General features: G+C 45.5%; 1 protein-coding gene across 2 annotated transcripts in view; it reads left to right on the top strand.

The window, feature by feature from the left end:
- Positions 1 to 18,353, top strand: part of LMCD1 (LIM and cysteine rich domains 1) — a 58,557-nt gene that overhangs the window by 14,179 nt on the left and 26,025 nt on the right. For both annotated transcript variants that reach the window (XM_047746100.1, XM_047746107.1), the window contains exon 2: positions 14,840 to 14,928. In XM_047746100.1, coding sequence (XP_047602056.1) covers positions 14,840 to 14,928 — 89 coding nt within the window. The remainder of the gene's footprint in view (positions 1 to 14,839; positions 14,929 to 18,353) is intronic.

The following is an 18,353-nucleotide window of genomic DNA, read 5'->3' as shown; positions in this document are numbered from 1 at the left end:
CATTTTACAGATGAGTCAGATTCAGAGAGATTGTGTAAATTGCCGTGGTGACATAGCTAGATGATGAACACGAATTAAATGAAGGAAGTTCAATCTATAGCTCTCCTTCTTCCCTCTATGTCATTTCTTATGTATATGTAACATGTTTACAGGGTTCCAGAAAGATGGGCCTCATGAGAAAGTAGCCCTCAGGCTCAAACCTTTTAAAAGACAATGGTATTAGCTAGAATCTAATGATGTTGTTTCATATTTGTTGTATTTTTTATGGTTACTTTCTGTTTTAATACATTTTAGGGGTAAAGAGGTTTTTTTTCAAGAAATAAGTTTTTTAAGTAATTTGTTTAAAGAAAAATAATCACACAGATGGCATATTGAGGACAGAATTCATGAAGGAGCAACATAGGGTTTCAGAAACATCTAATATTCAATTACCCCTGATCTCTATAGTACATTACAGTTTTCTCAGCATCTTATATGCAGTGTCCTATTTGATTCTCATAATACCCCCATGAGGCTGGTAGGGATTATGATCCATTTTAAAGGTGAAAAAAAATCAAGGTTCAGAGAGCAGAAACCGCTCACCAGGATCACACAGGTAATGATAAAGCAGCCAGGGCTTGGGTTCAACTCCTCCAACTCCAACATGAACAGTGCTCCCCCAGTGCCCTGCCAACAAATCCTTTCAAGGGCAAGAGTAGATAAAGGGATATTCCAAAGCAATGAGCCAAGACTAGAAATGCCATGGAAAGTCTACAGAGCTTAGCGACTCTCAGGCTGACCTGTTTTCAGTTTCCCCGTGCTTATATATATTCTGTTTCATGGAGAAGCCTGCGGTTGCTACATTCTTAATTGTTCTAGAGAAGTCTGTTTTTCTGTCTCTGGTGAGTCGCCTTCCAGAAGGCTCAGAAAATGGCTCTCCCATCCTGGGAGCATCTCCTACCTTCGGGGGTACACCACAGATGGGATGGCACAAACTAGAAATGGGCCCCTCAAAGAGGAAAAGCTGGCTTCTGCCCAGAGAGGAGAGCATTTCTTTCCATGTCTACTTGCCTTGAACGACTGACCAGAATTCAGACCACAGGTCTGGGTGACTGGACGGGCAGGAATACCATAAACAGGGGAGAACCAGCGGGTTTGGTGGCAAAGAAGGTGAGATGGCAGTTCCATCAGTCGGCCCAGGAAGAGATTCCAAGAGCTGTTATCTTCAGATAACACTGAGAGCCACAGAGAACTGCTGAGGCCATTGGAATAGATGGATGCTAAGAGAGAAGCATGTTGAGAATCAGAAGGAGGTCAGAACCAATGCTGGAACCTTCGAGAGGAGGAAGGAGCTGCTGAGGAGGGCTAAGAAGGGTTGGGCAACCAGGGGAGGCTAAAATCCTGGAAACTCTAGGAAATCAGCGCCATTCTTGTTTTTCTAACTCTTCCCACAGGCATCGGCCTCAGATGAAGGATACCTATTTTGCATTAGCTATTCCCGTAACACGGACGAAGCATTGATCGAAGGCAAAAATGAAAGTGTTATAAAAGAAGCTAGTCAAACACATACATGTTCACTGAGATGCTACTATGTGCAAGGCAGTGTCTGAGGCACTGGTGGTAAAGGAATAAACTCGATACACGGGGACCCTGCCCCCCTAGAGCTTACCGTCTAGCAGGAAAGGATGTCATTAAAGAGTTATATTCAGGATTGGATAATTACAACCATGATGAGTACTACAAAGCAGTACAAAATACAGGGTTTTCTAAGACCACATGAGGGGGTACCTGGAAGACAAACAGAAGTCAGGTGAAGGGAGAGAGAAATGTTGGAAGCAGAAAGAACTGCTTATGGGCAGGCCCAGAGGAATATAGCATCTTTCCTGGGCCATGTGGTTAAATGAATATCCTAAAATTATTCAAGAGATAATTTTCTGGAAAGTGACTTGGCTTCTGGAGTTCTGATTTTACATTTTAATTGTGTTAGATGAACTGCAAAAGGTAAGTCCTTGAAAATGAATTATTTGCCAAGTGAATGACCATCTGCTAATTTCTGTTTCATAAAACTAGACATAGAAAAATGTGACCTAAATACTCTTTAAAGGCATTTTCACTTCTGAGAACCTATGATTTCCTTGTGTCAGATTTTCTTAAACATAAAATTGCACTATATAAAGTTATGTACAACTAGTTCACGAGGGGGAAAATCAAGGAAAAGATGAAATATTTGAAAAACATGATGGTAGGGACACCTGGGTCACTCAGCTGGCTAAGCATCTGCCTTCCATTCAGGTCATGATTCCAGGGTCCTAGGATCGAGTCCTTCATCAGGCTCAGTGGGGATCCCATAGCTTATCCCTGTGCCTGTCCCTCCCGCTGCTTCTGCAGTCTCTCCCTCTCTCTCTCTCTCTGACAAATAAATAAATAAATAAAATCTTAAAAAAAAAAAAGAAAGAAAAAGAAAAACATGATAGCGAAGAAAAAGAAGAGGGAAGTCATTTATAAGAAGGGCACTTTTTTAAACTGAGGAACTGTCTTGCTAGAAGCGCACAAAACACAAGTGGTTTCTTAATATCCAGGCACCAAAGTTGGCTGAAGGAAATGTGTGTGTCTCAAGGTTTCCATTGTCATAAGCTAATCTAAGAATTTACGTGTGAGATTCCCACCAGGAATCATTTGCATAAGCAAAGGCTCCAGACTTTTAATAACAGTATTATATTTTTACATGGCACACATGCTATTATGATATTAAGATTCAGATAAGCAAGATTAAAAATTCTCCAAGTTGGTTTGCTAAGTCTCTCCATTTCTAAAATTAACTCCAATAAAAGTGTGTTATCCTTAGATCACTAATGCTGCAAGAATTCAGACACATGTATACACACACACACACACACACCCCAAATTAACATCCTTATAGGAAGACATTCTTAAGACATTAGGCCACTAAAATTAAGGGTCATATAAAACTGGGAGGTTTATATGTTCATTATTGCCTGCCTCAAACTGACAGTCTTATCCAAGAGGAGGTGTCTAAAAAACTGAAACCTAAGAACCAAAAGCCAATTAGATTTTAATTTCCAAGTATGGCCTGAAGGTATTAGGCCTGGGGATACCAACAGCCTGTTCTCATTTAGGAAATGGGGGGGAGGGGAGAGTCAAGAAACCTTACAAGGACTTTATTTTCTTTTATCTCAACTTCCCTCAAACCACTTGGTAAATCTCTGATAAAATTCCCGAGGGGGTTGGATAACTTCTGGCTCATAGCGAGACTAGTAACTGGCAGGGCCTATCCATGAAAGAAAAAAGACAAGTTTAAAAGAGATAGCACTGAAGCCTCTGGAAACAGTTTGGCAAGAAATGCCGTGTCCCACTCTTGCACTATGGGAATCCCTTGCACGGTCAATGAAAACAATGCCCACACTTTGGCAGCCTAGTGGTCTCAGAAGATCCCTAAAAAGTCTGGATGTGGGGGGAGGTAGGAGGACCCTCCTCTATTCCTATTTCAAATAAGCAGGGTGCCCCTCAAACAATGGGCTGACTTGTCTAAAAGCAGGTAATTCTCAAGAACAGGAAAGGACGGTTTCGTCTTTTGCTTTTGTGCAGTTCACTATTCATGGTAGCCTGGGAAGCGCCTGTGAGTAGTTCAAAGGGAGCTGGTGTCAAAGGAAAATATTAGTTCAGTCCCAAAAATCCTGTCACTTCAGTCCAGCAGAGTCCCTTATACGTAAAATTTGTGGACCTGCTTTGGATTCAACCATGTGTACCCATCAGCTGTCAGCAAGAAGCCGGTGGCACAGAGGCTGGTTTCCTCTTTCCTCTGGTCACCATCAGTTTTACCTGCCAAAGGAGTGTTAAACAAAGGAGTCAGAGTCCCGAGCTGGGCAAGGCCATTTCCTGCATTTTCCATGCACAGCCATCACAAGGATGCCATCAGCCAGCCATCAATTGCTCGATATAGGATTTGGAACTTTCTGCCTTGTTCTGTACTCTTCTTTCTCAAAGTGACTCCAGCCTCCTTACCTTTGAAAGATAAGAGATATTCTTTTTTTTTTTCTTTTTTAAAGATTTTTTTTTAAATTTTTTTTTTATTTGACAGAGATCACAAGCAGGCAGAGAGGCAAGCAGAGAGCGGGGGGAAGCGGGCTCCCCACCGAGCAGAGAGCCCAATGTAGGGCTCGATCCCAGGACCCTGGGATCACGACCCGTGCCGAAGGCAGAGGCTTTAACCCACTGAGCCACCCATAAGAGATATTCTATGAATATTTCAAGGCTGCCCACCTTCAAGGGCTCTGGCCGATGCCAAGTGGGAAAGGAGACCAGCCATGTGAATTGTCTCATGAGCTCCTCTGTCCAAAGGTCCCTCACATCAGGCCTTTCCAAGAGCCGCAAACCCTTGGAAAATGTACTGATTTGAGTCTTATTGCTTCTTTGCCTATTTTTGAAGAAAGTGCTAAAAATACAAGAGTAAACTTACAAAAAGGCAGCTGGAAGGAAAGAAAAAGGGGTAGATAATCCCCTATCTCGGCTAGCGGAGCACTCACAGTGTCTGCTCCATTATGCCAAGTATTGATGCGGTAGGAGGCAGACATTACTAACAGTCTCAGCCAGCCAGGCCTGCCAACAGGGGAAGTAGATTGCAACAGCTCGTTCTAACCAGGAGGAGATAGGATGCAGCGGGTTAAGGATGGGACCAGCCCTTGCCCAAAGGCAGACTTCAGTGTGCCTACTTTGTTCATGGCCCTGGGTCTGGGCATTCCTGCTTTTCTGGAACCAGCCTCAGGTCAGTGAAGGCTGGCTGGAAGAGGAGGAGGGAGGGATAGGGAGGAAGGGTAGAGCAGGCTCTGAAACAGAGAAACCTTTCATTTCATAGTTCCCTTTCCACATGTGGATTTGCTTTTCTACTCGGTTTCCATAGCTGTATTAACCCTTTTTGTGAATCTTGGGAACCTCCAATGATTTTCTTCCCTGGAGGGAGACAGAACCAAACAAATGATGACAAGTATAGAATTGTTCCATAGAGGACTGTGTGTGCCCGTCCTGCATGCACGTGTGTGGATGTGTGCACGTGTGTGTTTGCATGCATGTGGATGGGTGTGCAACAGGTCCTACATGATGGTTAGGAGCTTATATGGAAGGGTGGAGGGGAGAGTTTCCCAAAGAAGTGGTAGGAGGAACTGACCAGTGGTTTCCAGAACTTCCCTACAGGCATTGTTCATCAAGGAGCCTGAACAGAGGGATTGGGACCCATTTCGGGGACAGCTGGGGGGAGGTCCAGGAGTGACAGGCCTCTTTCACCACCCCACAGAGGCTGGGACCACCAGGCATTCTGCTAACTTCTCATATACTATAGAACAGCATGTGCTGGGATTTTGTGAATTTTTACTCCTTGCTGGCCGCCCTGATTTTAACTGTTTTACCTGTGAGACATGATGTGTTGAGAGAGGAAGACTAGTAAGGAGAACATAGTGTATTTTGCCCCAAACACAAGTTCTCCTAGAGTCAAGCGTGACAAACTATCTTGACAGAGAGAAGATGGGAGGGGGGGGGACAACAACAACAAAAAAAACAAAACAAAAATCCAACACTTCTTATAGAGAGTAAAAAGTACTCTTTTGTTCAAGACTTTGTTTGGGACACCAGAGACTCCTAACATCATGGGCTAAATCCATCAGACTAACTCTGTCAACCACAGCCGGCCCGTGGAATCAGTTTAATACACACAAACCATTTAATAGGAAAGATAATCGAATCTGTATCCTGAAATACTGACAATTCAGGCATTTCTGCCATCAGCTCATCACCCACCAAATGTTTTCATTTTCTGTTGCCTTAAATAGGGTTGGTCTTTAAAAACAAAAGGGAAAAGAACAAGTTTTCCATCCATAGAATTCTGAGTACGAGATCAGTTGGGCTAATCTCAATTTGTTTAGTCTGTGCATTTTTATCCTTATTACACAATTCGGGAAAAGGGTATCTAAGTTGAAGTGATTTCCTTACATCTGTGCTTGCCCAGACAGAAGACTGGAAATGCTCAAGGAGCAGCCCTGGGATAGGAACAGTTGATTGGACACGTACCACACTTCTTTGCACCTACATCCGCACACACATCTGTGTCCACACACAGTCCCCTGAAGAATATCTGAGCCCCCAGACAGAACCTCTGATGTAGACCCTGTCTTTGTTGCCACCTTTGCGAGACTTGCTGTGGTTTTAGGAGGCACTTTATGGTAAGATGTTTCCATGGCTAATTTGCATGGCATCAGAGAGAGCACAGGTCAGTCAGTGCAGAATGGAAATCCAAACACGTAAGACCGCCAGTGACCTGATCTGCTCACTCCTCTGACCGGCGTACCATATTCTAAGCCAGCCATCTTAAGGCCAGGTAGGATAAAAGCCCCAAGTTTGGGGCTACAAACTCCACTTTTCATCTCCTATTTGGGGAAGCAGGGTTTTTCTTGGCCACAAACTGAAGCCCTGGCTTGAGGTTTCCCTGGCAAGAGTACAAGCATCAGTAGGGAAGGGAGTGAGCCAGAAGCCAGAAGATGAACACAGAGCAATAGTTGTGCCTGAGATTGGAGGGAGCAAGATAGGGAACACATATTTTACATGAAAAGAAAATAAATATTTGGGGATGCCCAAAGTCACCTGAGTGGAAGAGCAGACAGATTGGAAAGAGTCTGTGTTGTTCGGCCAGCATCCCTGGGCTCCTGGGCCCCAGTCTCCACCTCTGGTAGCGTATAGGACTTGTCACATGGAGGGTTTGTGTTCAGGAAGGGCAGCCCATGTCATTTTGATGTCACGAATGGATAGTTATTGTATTGGTTAGTGTACTGATTTCATTACTCTGTTAAGATTTTGTAAGGCTATTTGACAACTCATTCTTTCAATCATTGGGGAGCTTCAAAAAATAGAAGTCCAGACCTTGTAAAGACCATACGGTTTTTGTATGGGAAAGGGAATGTAAGACTCTCATTATACTTCCCAGCTGGGTCACTTTCCAAATGCATCAATCACATTTCTTAAGGTGACAGAGGTGGGAGGCGTGGGCAGGGAGAGACAACTTCCCATAGTGCTGTATGTGACCATCTGGCCCTTAGGTGTCCTAGGTTGGGCACCTCTGTCTGACAGGACCTCTCAGTCCCTACTTGGGCTGGGGAGGACCACCACTGACCTCAGGCCTGGCAAAGGGTCTCAGCATCAGTGTGAATCCCTCAGGGAGCCAGCCAGCCAGTGAAATTTAGAAGCAGAGGAAGGGCTGTGGTCTCCCTTCTGTCTGGCTGTTAAGAGAGTTCCTGCATTTGGCATGAAAGCCTGTGAAGAGGGCTTGTGCCAGAGAAGAAGTGACCAAAATGAAATAAACCAAGTCAGTCATGCTGTTAAAAACCCCCCTTGTAGGGAATGGTGGTCTGGAAGTAGAAGTAGAATGTGGGAGGAGAGGTTGAACCAATGAGCTGAGAGCCTCAGGGTCCACATTGTAGTGGCTGAGGGTACAATGGGGAGACCCATTTTTTTCCCGAACTTGTCTGTGCGTTAGCAGAGAGAACTTCAGAGAACTTCCAAAATGACTGCAGCCTGTGGCCCATCCCCAGAGAGTGTGGCTAAATTGCTCCAGCATGCAGCCTGGACTTTGGAAGTGGCAAAACTCCCCAGGTAATTCTAATGTGCAGACAAGTTTGGGAACAACTGATGTAGCCCCTTGTTCCTTCAAGTGTGGTCTCCAGACTGGCAGCAGCAGCTTTTGCTGGGAGGTCGATAGAACTATCGAATATCAGGCTTACCCCAGCCTTGGGAGACCAGAATCTTCATATTAGCTAGAGCCTGGCTGGTCTTTATGTTAATCAGTGTGTCTGCTTAATTTGAGAAATGCTGCCTCCAAACAGACGCAGACCAGGCCAAATCCCCCTACTAAAGTACAAACTCATGGCACACACTTTTTCTAATTCCTGGCACCAATTGCATTTGTAATTCTACAGCTATAAGAGTTCTTCGAGAAGTGTAAGCTCTACTGACATGTCTGAGAAAGGCTTCTTGGCATCATCTATAGTGCACTGGTTTAATTAAAATGGAGAATCAGGATTCAGAGAGAACTGGCTTCAAATCTAAGCACCAGCACCTTAATTTGACCTCTTTGAATAGTCTTAATTAGGGAAACCAGCTTATCGTGGTTGGTCCAGAGCTTTCCTGGTTCAGTACCAAAGTCCTGCATTCAGGGTCTGATTCAGTCTCAGGCCAACCAAGACAATCAGTTTCCCTTTGGTTACCTCCTACACAGCCTGGGGATGCCAACAAAGATCAGTGGTTCTCAGACTTCAGGTGTGCATCCAAATCATCGGGGGTGGGGGGGGTGAACAGCAATGGCTGGTTCCTATACAGAGTATCTGTGTCAGGGGGTTGGGGTGAAAATTGAGCATTTTGCACTACAAACAAGTTGTTAAGGTGCTGCTCAGGGACCACAGCTTGAGAACCACCACAAGACCTCGATCTCAAAGAGGAGATGTAAGATTGCCTGAGCTCAGGCACAGTACAGTGACTAGAAAACTGTAAAGCCTAGTACTCATTACAGCTGCTATTAATTATTTTTATTATGGAAAAGATGGGACTTGAGCTGGTCCTTAAGGAGAGGGTAGGGGTGATGCTCTCTGAGGCTTAGAGGAGCACATGCAAAAACCCAAGTGTATATTTAGGAGAAGTCTAAGAGGCTCAGATGATTGGAAAGAAAATCTGGGTAGAAGTAGTAGATGATAAGGAAGTAGAAATAGATACATTTGTCCCAGTGCAGTGGATCACATCATAGGAGCCCTGTGACATCTAACACTCAACAATATTTATCCCTTTAAAGGTAACTCAATACAACTTCAAAATGAGATGGGTGCTAGTATCCTTAATATAAACATTTAAGAGTTGGGAATAAATCCAGAAATGACTTGCTTCTTTGTTATTAGGGTTTTCTTCTTCTTCTTCTTTTTTTTTTTTTTTTTAAGTGGTAGCATTTCTAGAAGACGGTTCTCAGCATGCTGATCCCAAGCCACTGTCTATGTAGTCATCTGCAGGCCTGGGGTTGGAGCATGAGCTCTAGTCCTTCACTTGGGCTTGTCCTTCACTGGAGGGAAGCCAGTGCCTTGGTGCTTTTCTGCCATAAGCAGTGCCTATGGTTCTGATTCACTTTCTCCTCTGGCCACTGCCTCTCCAGCTGTCCCTGAGGCTTGTCCATTGCCTTAAACATCTGTACTATAGTTTATTTAGCAGAACTGGGTTGGATGGTAGAAATCTTGGGACCAAGGTGATCATGGCCTTGTCTTGCTGCCCTCAACCCTAACCTGGGACCTCCCACTCCTACGGACATGCTGTCCCGTCTGTTTGGATCCAAATGGCCTGATGCCCAGAGTCAAGGCTAGACTCGTAGGAGGCTGTCTGAGGTCTGGAGACTCCCAGTGTAGTAGGAATCATAGGATCTGGATTCCAAAGACATGAGTGTGAATTATGTCCTGAGCCCTAGCAAATCCCATCAGTTCTATTAGCATGTTTGTTTTTTTTTTTTTTTTTACATGAGCCAAATGCAAAGCGTCTACATCCTAAGGTTGTTGGAAAAACCAAGTGAGATAAGGAATGTAAATACACTTTGTAAACTGTCAAGTGCTATACCCTTAGTGGAAAATACCATGGAAGATTAGATGAGAGCACAGCTCTGAAGTAAGACTCGCCTGGTTTCACTTCCTGGCTTCACCATTCACACAAGCTATTGGATCCTGGAAAAGAGGCTTAACCTCTCTGGGCCTGCTTCCTCGTCTGAACATGAAGTCACTAAAGGTACCTCTCATCAAGCATATATATTATGAAATCCTTGGCATATGCACAGCACATAAGGTGTACTCAGTAAATGTTAGCTACAGTCAGAATCATTAAGAAAGCTATTACATTTTTGCTTCAAGCCCAGTACAGATGAAGGTAGAGTGAGGAGACCTCCCCCATTCCTTAAAGGATCTCCAGTCTAGACCATTCGGAATGGACAAGTTGCTTCTCTTCTCTCAGACTGTCATGCATCCTCTGTTGATTAGGAATAATGATTATACTTCACAGGGTTGTCAAGTGTCCAGGAAGGGAATGCTTAAGTAAATAAAATCACTCCATGGATTGTTAAGCTGTTCACATTTTGGAGTTTCTGGGACCATTGTTTTTTGTTCATGAAGGCACTTCTTTTCCCGACCTTCTCATAAGTTCACCACACCCCACTCTTCACTGCCCTCACTCTGCCTTCTCTCCTTGGTGGGGAAGAAAGGGTTTGTTTTCAATTAGCAAAGCATGTCGGCTAATAATCTTTAATGACACATATGCCTATAGAGTTTACCTGTAGAAGACGAGTCAGGGTGATTGACCTGGAAATAGAATTTATTGTCAATATTCAGAACACCCTAGCTCAGAAAGCAAACCCAAGGATGGTCAGGAGGACATGTGATGGGGTGAAGGTAGAATTTCCAAAAACATAAAATCATGACTCTTGTGCAAATACAAAATAAATTTAGTAAAGATTTTATTCAACTCATTAGTTAATGAAGTAATCAGCACAATATTTAGACCAATTCAAAAAAGGATTTGAGGGGGTTGGGTATTTATAGGCAATTTAATGTTAGGACAAGATTGATGGGTTAGGTATGTAACTAGCTGACGTCCGATAGGACAATAAACCATAACCTTCCAGGTTATCTACTTCAAAAAGACAAAAACTCCTTGTATTTTTTGTCTGCCAGACAAAAATCTCCAAGTTAACATGTAGCTTCACAAAGTCTGGGAGTACAGCAAAATAAATATGTCTAGATAATCCTTCAGGGGATTATTGCCGCCATATGACACTCAAAGTACATGCCACCACTTTGCTGCCTTATGTCTAGATAATTTTGGATAGTTTTGGATAATTTTTTTAACAACAGTAAATATTTTACTTTACAAACAACCTTTTAATCTTACTCGATGCTCACAACAGCCCTGTGGAGGCAAAAAGGGGCAGGGAAAAAACCCTTTTTGCAGAGGAGGAAACCTAGTTACATATGGGAGGAGAACTCCCATGGTCTAACACCAAGTCCCGCATTCATTCCTAAACTCCATATTGCATTTCTTCTCTTCCCTGCTTCGTTCCCGTCCTACCTAGTTCTTGGTGATATCTTCCTCCTGTAAGACTTCTCCTGGGGGGTCACCTGATGGAGATGCTCAGAGTGGGGTGGAGGCCCTGTTGCCCCCCAGCCCTTGTGTCCCCAGGGCTCCTGGCCTGAGCTAATAACTCCTTTTAAGTCCCTGACGGGATTCAGTCCCACAACATCCCACTCTCGCAAGCCAAAGAAAATTGTCAAAACATGTTATCACCCCTCAGGAAAAATGATAGAATAGACGCTACATTCCAGGAACCCATTTTTTTAAAGTGATGGCTCCTTTTAAGTTCTTCTGTTTTCAGCTACTGTGAGCCACTGTGAGCCGCCACTGTGCCATCTTTCATCTGAGACAAAGTCCACATCAGAGAAAACTACTGTTTATAAACCAGAATCTCCTGTTTGAAACACTGTTTCTGTTTGAAACACTATTTCTGGTTGATGTTTTCCTCTTCTCAATAAACAGGACCATCATTTTCTGAGTCCCACACAGCCGGGTCTGTCTGGCTCCTGGATGAATGACACGCAGGGGACAAATGGCTATTTATTGTGTTAAGCAGTATGCCAGGAAACTGGCTACAAGTGTGGCCTGATGGCCCGAATCTGCTTCTTCCCTGCAAGGCCATTTATTTTTCTCTCCCAGGACTCCTGTCACCATGGAAACTGTCCCACTAGCAGGATGGAGACAAAGGCCAACTTTCTCCTTCCTGCACTTAGTCAGAGAGGCAACGCTTACACACACAAAGCAAAGGGGACAGTAGGAAAGTGTATGAGGTGTGGAGTTAGAAAGTAGTTCCTCTGAAGTTCCCTAGAATTCTGAAACTGGAAAAGGAATTTTTTTTTTTTTTAGAACGTCTGATTCAGGGTCCATCAGACCACTTACACAAGGCGTGCTGACAAGGAAAACAAACACCCCGGGCGTAAAATGTGCCTGTTAAGCCCCTTTCCCTGCAGCAACCCATTTAACCCTCCCAGTAGCTCCACGAGGCAAGTTGGTTCTTATTACCTCCACAACCCAGAGGGAGAAATGGAGACTCTCCAACTCCACTCACTTGCCCAAGTCCAGCAGGAGAAAGGAACAAATTTAGGACTAATTGCAAGAGCTGTCTGTTCTCCAACCCCCGTCCTGCTCTTCACACAGGCTGGCGCCTCGAGGGCTCTGAAAGCCATTTTGCGTCCAGTGTCCACCATTTTTATTTGATCATGAAATCCTTCCTGCTCCCAGCCATCAGTGACCCCTTTGTGACATCTCACAGAACGAGGATTCTGGGGAACAGGATTCCGGCAATCTCGATCCAGGCCACTTCTCTCATCTTACGGAGGAGCAGCTTAGGCCAGGGGAGGAAATGAGTTGCGTCTAGCTGCACAGCTAATAAATGTCTGAGCTGGTACCACGGAGCCAGCCCCATGCCCCACAGGCCCGTGCTCTGCTCTGCCGTGTGGCCTCGCATCACTGTTTCTAAGCAAACCCTGAGCCAGCAGCTCAGCGCTCCGGCCAAGTATCAGGACCAAATCCCCCTACAGGATGACTGTTCGATCAGCCACTTGTTAGAACAGCAGTGCTCGCACGCAGGGTGCTTTGCCACTTATGAAATGCTTCCACATAGCTCTTCTGTTTCCAGGCTTTGCTGCCTCTGGGTCTTTCTGAAATGATCCAACAATTAAGCCTTATTCATAAGTTGTATACCTTCCAAAATAACCACTGAATCACTCAAACATGAAGTGTGAAAGGATCACTGTGTTTCAGCTGGTAGAATCCAAGGTGACAAGAGGCAGAAGCACTAAGAGGTGGAGGTTTGCAGGGTGTTCGATGCCAGGGTTTTCCAGAACAAAGTCCTCCCTGTGAAGGAAAGCCCCCCAGCTTCGGACGATGAGTGGAAGGTGAGCATCCTCTTGATTTCCTGTGTTAACAAGAATCCAGCTCTGAGCAGGCACAGATGTGAACATGCTGTCTTCCAAATCCATGCCACGTGGTGTTTACTCCGCAGAGTCATGTCAGAATCTCACAGGTTGTGAGTATATGTCGGGACGGCAGAGTTCGCGAGGGCATGCTGTAAACAGCAGCTGGCAAGTGGGAGCTGGGGAGCTAGGTGTCCTTGTGGGAAGCTCTGAGGTACAGAAGAGAAAACTTGTGAAGAATGTGTCTTCTCATCTACTTCTTCGGATCCTAACCGTAGCCATGAGGACAGTCTCCCAAGTTCTACTGCTTGTTTTGTCCCCACTTGAGAGCAAATAGAGCAAAGGAGTGATGCTCAGATTGGAACATCCCATGTATCGTGCCCTTTCGTGTCTTTTGCCCTCACACATTTTCTCCCTCCTCCCTTTCTGCCTGCTCATTTTGCGGAACCCCCATCCAGAGTCACCTCCTCTAAGAAGCCTCCCTGAACTTCCTGTATAGGTTTACTCACACCCTCCTCTGTGTGCCTAAAGTCTGTCTGCAAAATAACACCAGCTACCAGTTTTTAGAGCCCAGTGTGAACAGGCACTGTACAAACATTATATTTGTAGTCATTTGACAAGTAAGGAGAATGAAGCCCCGTTGGTCCAAGGCCAGTATGGCTGTTAAGTCGCGAAGCTAGGTTTGGAATCCAGGTCTCCCAGGCTCCAAAGTCTATGCCTTTCTGCTATACAACAGGCAGCTTCCTCTGCCTCAAACTTTCCCCTTCCAGAAGCAGGTGAAAAGTATGTGTTTCTCCATCTCCCTCTAGTCTGTGAGTATCTCTAGGGCACACCCAAGTCCTGCCATGAATCCCACTGCCTGACCTGTGATAAATAAATGTTTAGATGAATCAGCAGTCCCTTGAATGAGGAGCTTATCCCTTTATTTTACAAGTTGCTGAGGTCTTCTTGATAAAACCGTAAAACATTCATGTAACTGTAGCAAGTCATCCCCACCCCAGTGGAGAGTTAGGTAAGTTTCTCAGCCATCAGATTCATACACGAACCCCCTGCTTTTCCAATTTTAATGTAATACGAATCTCCTGGAATTTCATGGAAGTGCAGATTCTGAATCAGAAGGGCTAGGGAAGGACCTGGAGGGCTGCGTTTCTGGCGAGCTTCCCGTGAAGCTGCTGATTTGAAGACCCCATTGGAGAGCCAGTTGGGTCTCAACACAGCAGCAGCAGCAGCCACTAGTGACAAAGAGTAAAGCCTGTTCCTATGCATTGTTTTCCTTCCACAGGACCACCAGACTTCAAATGCCTCCGATTTTCTGTTTTAGCAAAATATTTGAGTTATGCTTTGAGCCATAAACATTTGGCAGCATGAACATCTGTTTGTGCATGTAGCTGTGGTTTAATCACACCCTATCAATAAATCACAAATAAAGGAGGGAGAGGAGGCACTCACTGGAAGATTCCATTCCAGTGACAAGTGGACCAGGGGAGCTGGTGAATATGGAGGAAGGAGGAGATGATCCCTCGCTAGCAGGGAGTTTCCAACAGGGCCCTGGTGGCTGACTGGCAACATCACCCAAAGCCCCCGCCTCGTTCCATTTTTACTGGGAAGGGCCCCACCCTTCCACACTTGCCTGCCCTATGGCCCCTTTCCCGTCTGGTCTTCTCCACTCTTGGTAAACAGTAACTGATGGCTTATTCATCTCAAGCCCTTTGAACCCCACACAATTCCTTTGCTGACACGCCAAGTCTTTTAGAGGTCAAGCGATCCCCGGCGCAAGACTTTTGGAAGGAAAACACCCTCTTTTCTGTCTCCTTTTCCAGATGTCCTTGGGCCAGCAGCAGTCAGCAAGAGGTGTGCCTTGTTTGAAATGCAAGGGGACGTGTTCAGGCTTCGAGCCACATCCATGGAGGTAACAGAGTTTGTCAAGAGAGGCTCCGCCTGCCTTCATTTCTTGGCTGTCCTTTCTGGGAACCCCTGGTCATTCTTCTCTGCTCGGACTGCTTAAGATGCATGCATTTCAGGGAGGGCTGGCTCCGGAGTGAATGCTCTTCTGCTTCGCCTAATTCAGAAATGACAGAGAAGCCCTGGGGAGCCAAGATGAGAGAGGAGTTTAGTGCTTCACACACCATTTTGAGGTGGAGGCCACAAGCTCAGCCCACCAAGGACCACACTGGGAAGATGTGGGCAGTTGTTAGTCGGTGCCTGGTCCTCTCAGGATTGCTCTATCCTGGGGCTTGATGCATGTGGTTGATCTCCCCAGACTATGCCATGGCCCCTGTTTTGATCTCGGAGTACCATGGGCCAGAAATAAAAGTCACTGTGTCCATGAGACTTAAATACCAGGCCGTGATGCATTCATGCCCACGAGGGAGGGCCACAAGATCCAGCTGGACTGGGATCTGCCAAATTTTTCTTGTTTTTCATTGAGGACTCCGAAAACCAGAGGTAAGCCTGCCCCACTGCTCAGCTCCCGGGCGCTACTACCATCAGCATCTATGTGGATGGTGCCCGCTGAGGGTGTGCAGGGCACAGCCTGTGCGACTGTCCTGGCAGCCCTGGGCGAGAGAGGCTAAACTCTGCAGGGCATAAGAGCAAAGAGGGAGGTTTTTTCTCCTCTGCCATAGGGTTTCCTTGGCCACTCAATGAGGAAGCAAAATTTGGGAGCTATTTGTCTCAGAGTTGTTGACTTCCATCATGAGATGGCCATTGCAAAAACGTTTGTTGAGCTGAACCAAGTCTTTTACATTTAAATGTTGAAGTAAACCTGAGCAAGGTGATAGTTTCTCCAATTTTCAGGTCAGGAAACTGAGAGTGGGGAGTGGGGAGACGCCCGTACATGGCAGAACTCAGGCTTGGGTCTTTGTGAACCCCACCCCCACGCTCTCAAACACTCGGCAGTACTGTGGGTCGTGAAAACCTTTGAAGCACAGGGCTATTCCCTGACAGTTCTCAACCTCACGGGAGCTCATGTGGTCTTCTGGATGCGAGGGAGCTTCAAAGTCATCCAAACTCCACTCCATCCCCCACACAAATTCCTCCCACAGAGAACACACTCCCCATTGGGGGACTGCCCCACATATCTATTTTAGCCACTCGAGCTCTTTTTGGTCTTGAGGAGAGTCAGCTTCCCTATCCTTTCGCCCCCTGGTCCTGAATCTGCCATCAGGGTGTCACAGAACAATGCTAACTCCTCATTAGCTCTCCAAAGACAGCCTGGATACCTCCTTTAGGATCCCCAGGGTTAGGCACTAATGTTCCCTGAATGCACCCACTGACTCAGTTCAATAATGTTTTCACCACTCAAGGATCAGTCCCTTACTGCCTGCTGTCTGACATCTGAAAAGTTCATTCAACATATTTTGTCTAGTTTTCTAGCTGTTTATGGCACGAGGGCGATGCCCTGTTCTTTGGGGCTATAAGCAGGAGTGTCAGCTTTGTTTCAATCCCTACATTCCCCCACAATTCTACAAAGAATTTGAACACCAAGTAAATTTATCCTTGAGAAATGCAGATTGTAGCTTCAGATCTCAAGTAACAAGTGTTGCCTTTGGTTGGAATAACTTTAGTGGGGACCTAAATTCAAGCCATACTGGAGCAAGGAGGTCCCAGAACCTGAGGGGGAAACCACAAGAAAACATATTTATGCTCCAGTTCTCATACTTTCAGTAGTTTGAGAGATATCTGAATGACCTAAATAACAGCCATCCTGCTTCAATGAGCAAGTTCCTCAACTAATAATCACAGGACAAATTCATGTGCTGACTCAGCTTGAATAAACACTTCCCTCCTGTAAGCCTCACCTTTCCCATCTGAAAAATGGGAACAATGGAGCCCATGTGCTCTAGGCTCCACTTTTGGCTTTACAATCCATAGTTGCAGGCAAGCTATCTGTAATTAAATTAGTGATCGACATAATTAGCAGAATTAGCATGGTAATTAGTATTAGTGGCACAGATGGTAGAATTATTTGGAGAGAATGGCACAGACTGAGGGGGCAAGAGTAATCTTTCATGAAAACAGAAGGAAAGTCTCCCCTCACAGCATGAAGTCTCCTGCTTTCCTGACGGACATGTCAGGTTTCCTGGCCTTCTGAGCCATCCTCAAGGGGCTGACCTGCCCTTCAGGGCAGGGGGACACACATGTCCAAGACTCCAGGTTTTTCACAGAAAACCCAATAATAAAAGTCTCTTCCTTGCAAGCAGAGTTCTTTTTTTTTTTTTAATAGTACCATAATTCTAATTGCTTCATTATTTTTTGTAAATGCACACTGACTTCAATGAGTAGAAAAAACCCCAGTTTGAGGGAAGCAGGGGACATGGTATGAAAAATGGGAGACAGATCACTGGCTCTTAGATCACCCAATTTTACATCCTTTAAGGGTCGTTCTTTGGATTCTCCCATGCCTTCACTGCGGCACCCTCTCTGAGGAGGTCCTCTGTTATACCGGCATAGGCGGCTGCCCCGGGAATTACAGTGTTAGCTCTGCCTCTCTCCCCAGGGCAGTGGATCTTCACAGACGACTCTGCCCAAAGAGCTGGGCTTCCAGTACTTTCCGAGAGACAATCTAGAGAAAGTGGACCAGAGCTGCTTAAATTCCTAAAAGGCATGGGCTAGGGACTCTGGCACTTTGATGGGCATCCAGATCACTGCTGAACAGGATTACAAGTATCCCTGCCCAGTCCCACTCCTGACCCATTGAATCTGACTAGCGGGGGCCAGGGTGGGCCATCTCCAAGTTTACCAAGCTCCCCAGATTATTGAGATGCGCAGCAAAAAGTTTGAAAACTCATCAAATGGATCAAGGGTCCACTACCTTTCTGTCAAGAGCCTGTTCGAAACATTTTCGGTTTGGCAGGCCACATGGCCTCTGGCACAACTAGTCAACTTGGCCCTCATAGCGTGAAAATGTCCATAGGCAGTATGTAAATGAATGGATGTGATTATGTTCCCATAAGCCTTTTTCTCAGGACACTGAATTTCAAATTTCATTTCATTTTCCTGTGTCAGAAGATCGTAATCTTCTTTTGAATTTTTTTCGACCATGTCACAGTGTAAAACCTGTTCTTACTTCCCAGGCTGTACAGAAGTCGAGTATGGGCCAGATTCAGCCAATGGAATGTAGTTAGCTGATGCCTGATGTAGACCAGCTCTTTACTGTTGGATAAGAAACTCGACCATGGACCTGGGTTGGGCTGCTGTTCAGGCTGGGGTCAGAGTCCAAGGCTTTGCCTTTTCTGCCACTACAGGTAGCCTAGGACAGCCATTTTAATACCATTGAGGATCTTTCTGGGTGTGTCTGTGTCCCCTTCAGTCTGGATGCCTGAAAGAGGGGAG

Source organism: Lutra lutra, chromosome 1 (assembly GCF_902655055.1).
Source record: "Lutra lutra chromosome 1, mLutLut1.2, whole genome shotgun sequence".
Classification (NCBI taxonomy): Eukaryota; Metazoa; Chordata; class Mammalia; order Carnivora; family Mustelidae; genus Lutra; species Lutra lutra.
This window is presented reverse-complemented; position numbering and strand designations above follow the sequence as displayed.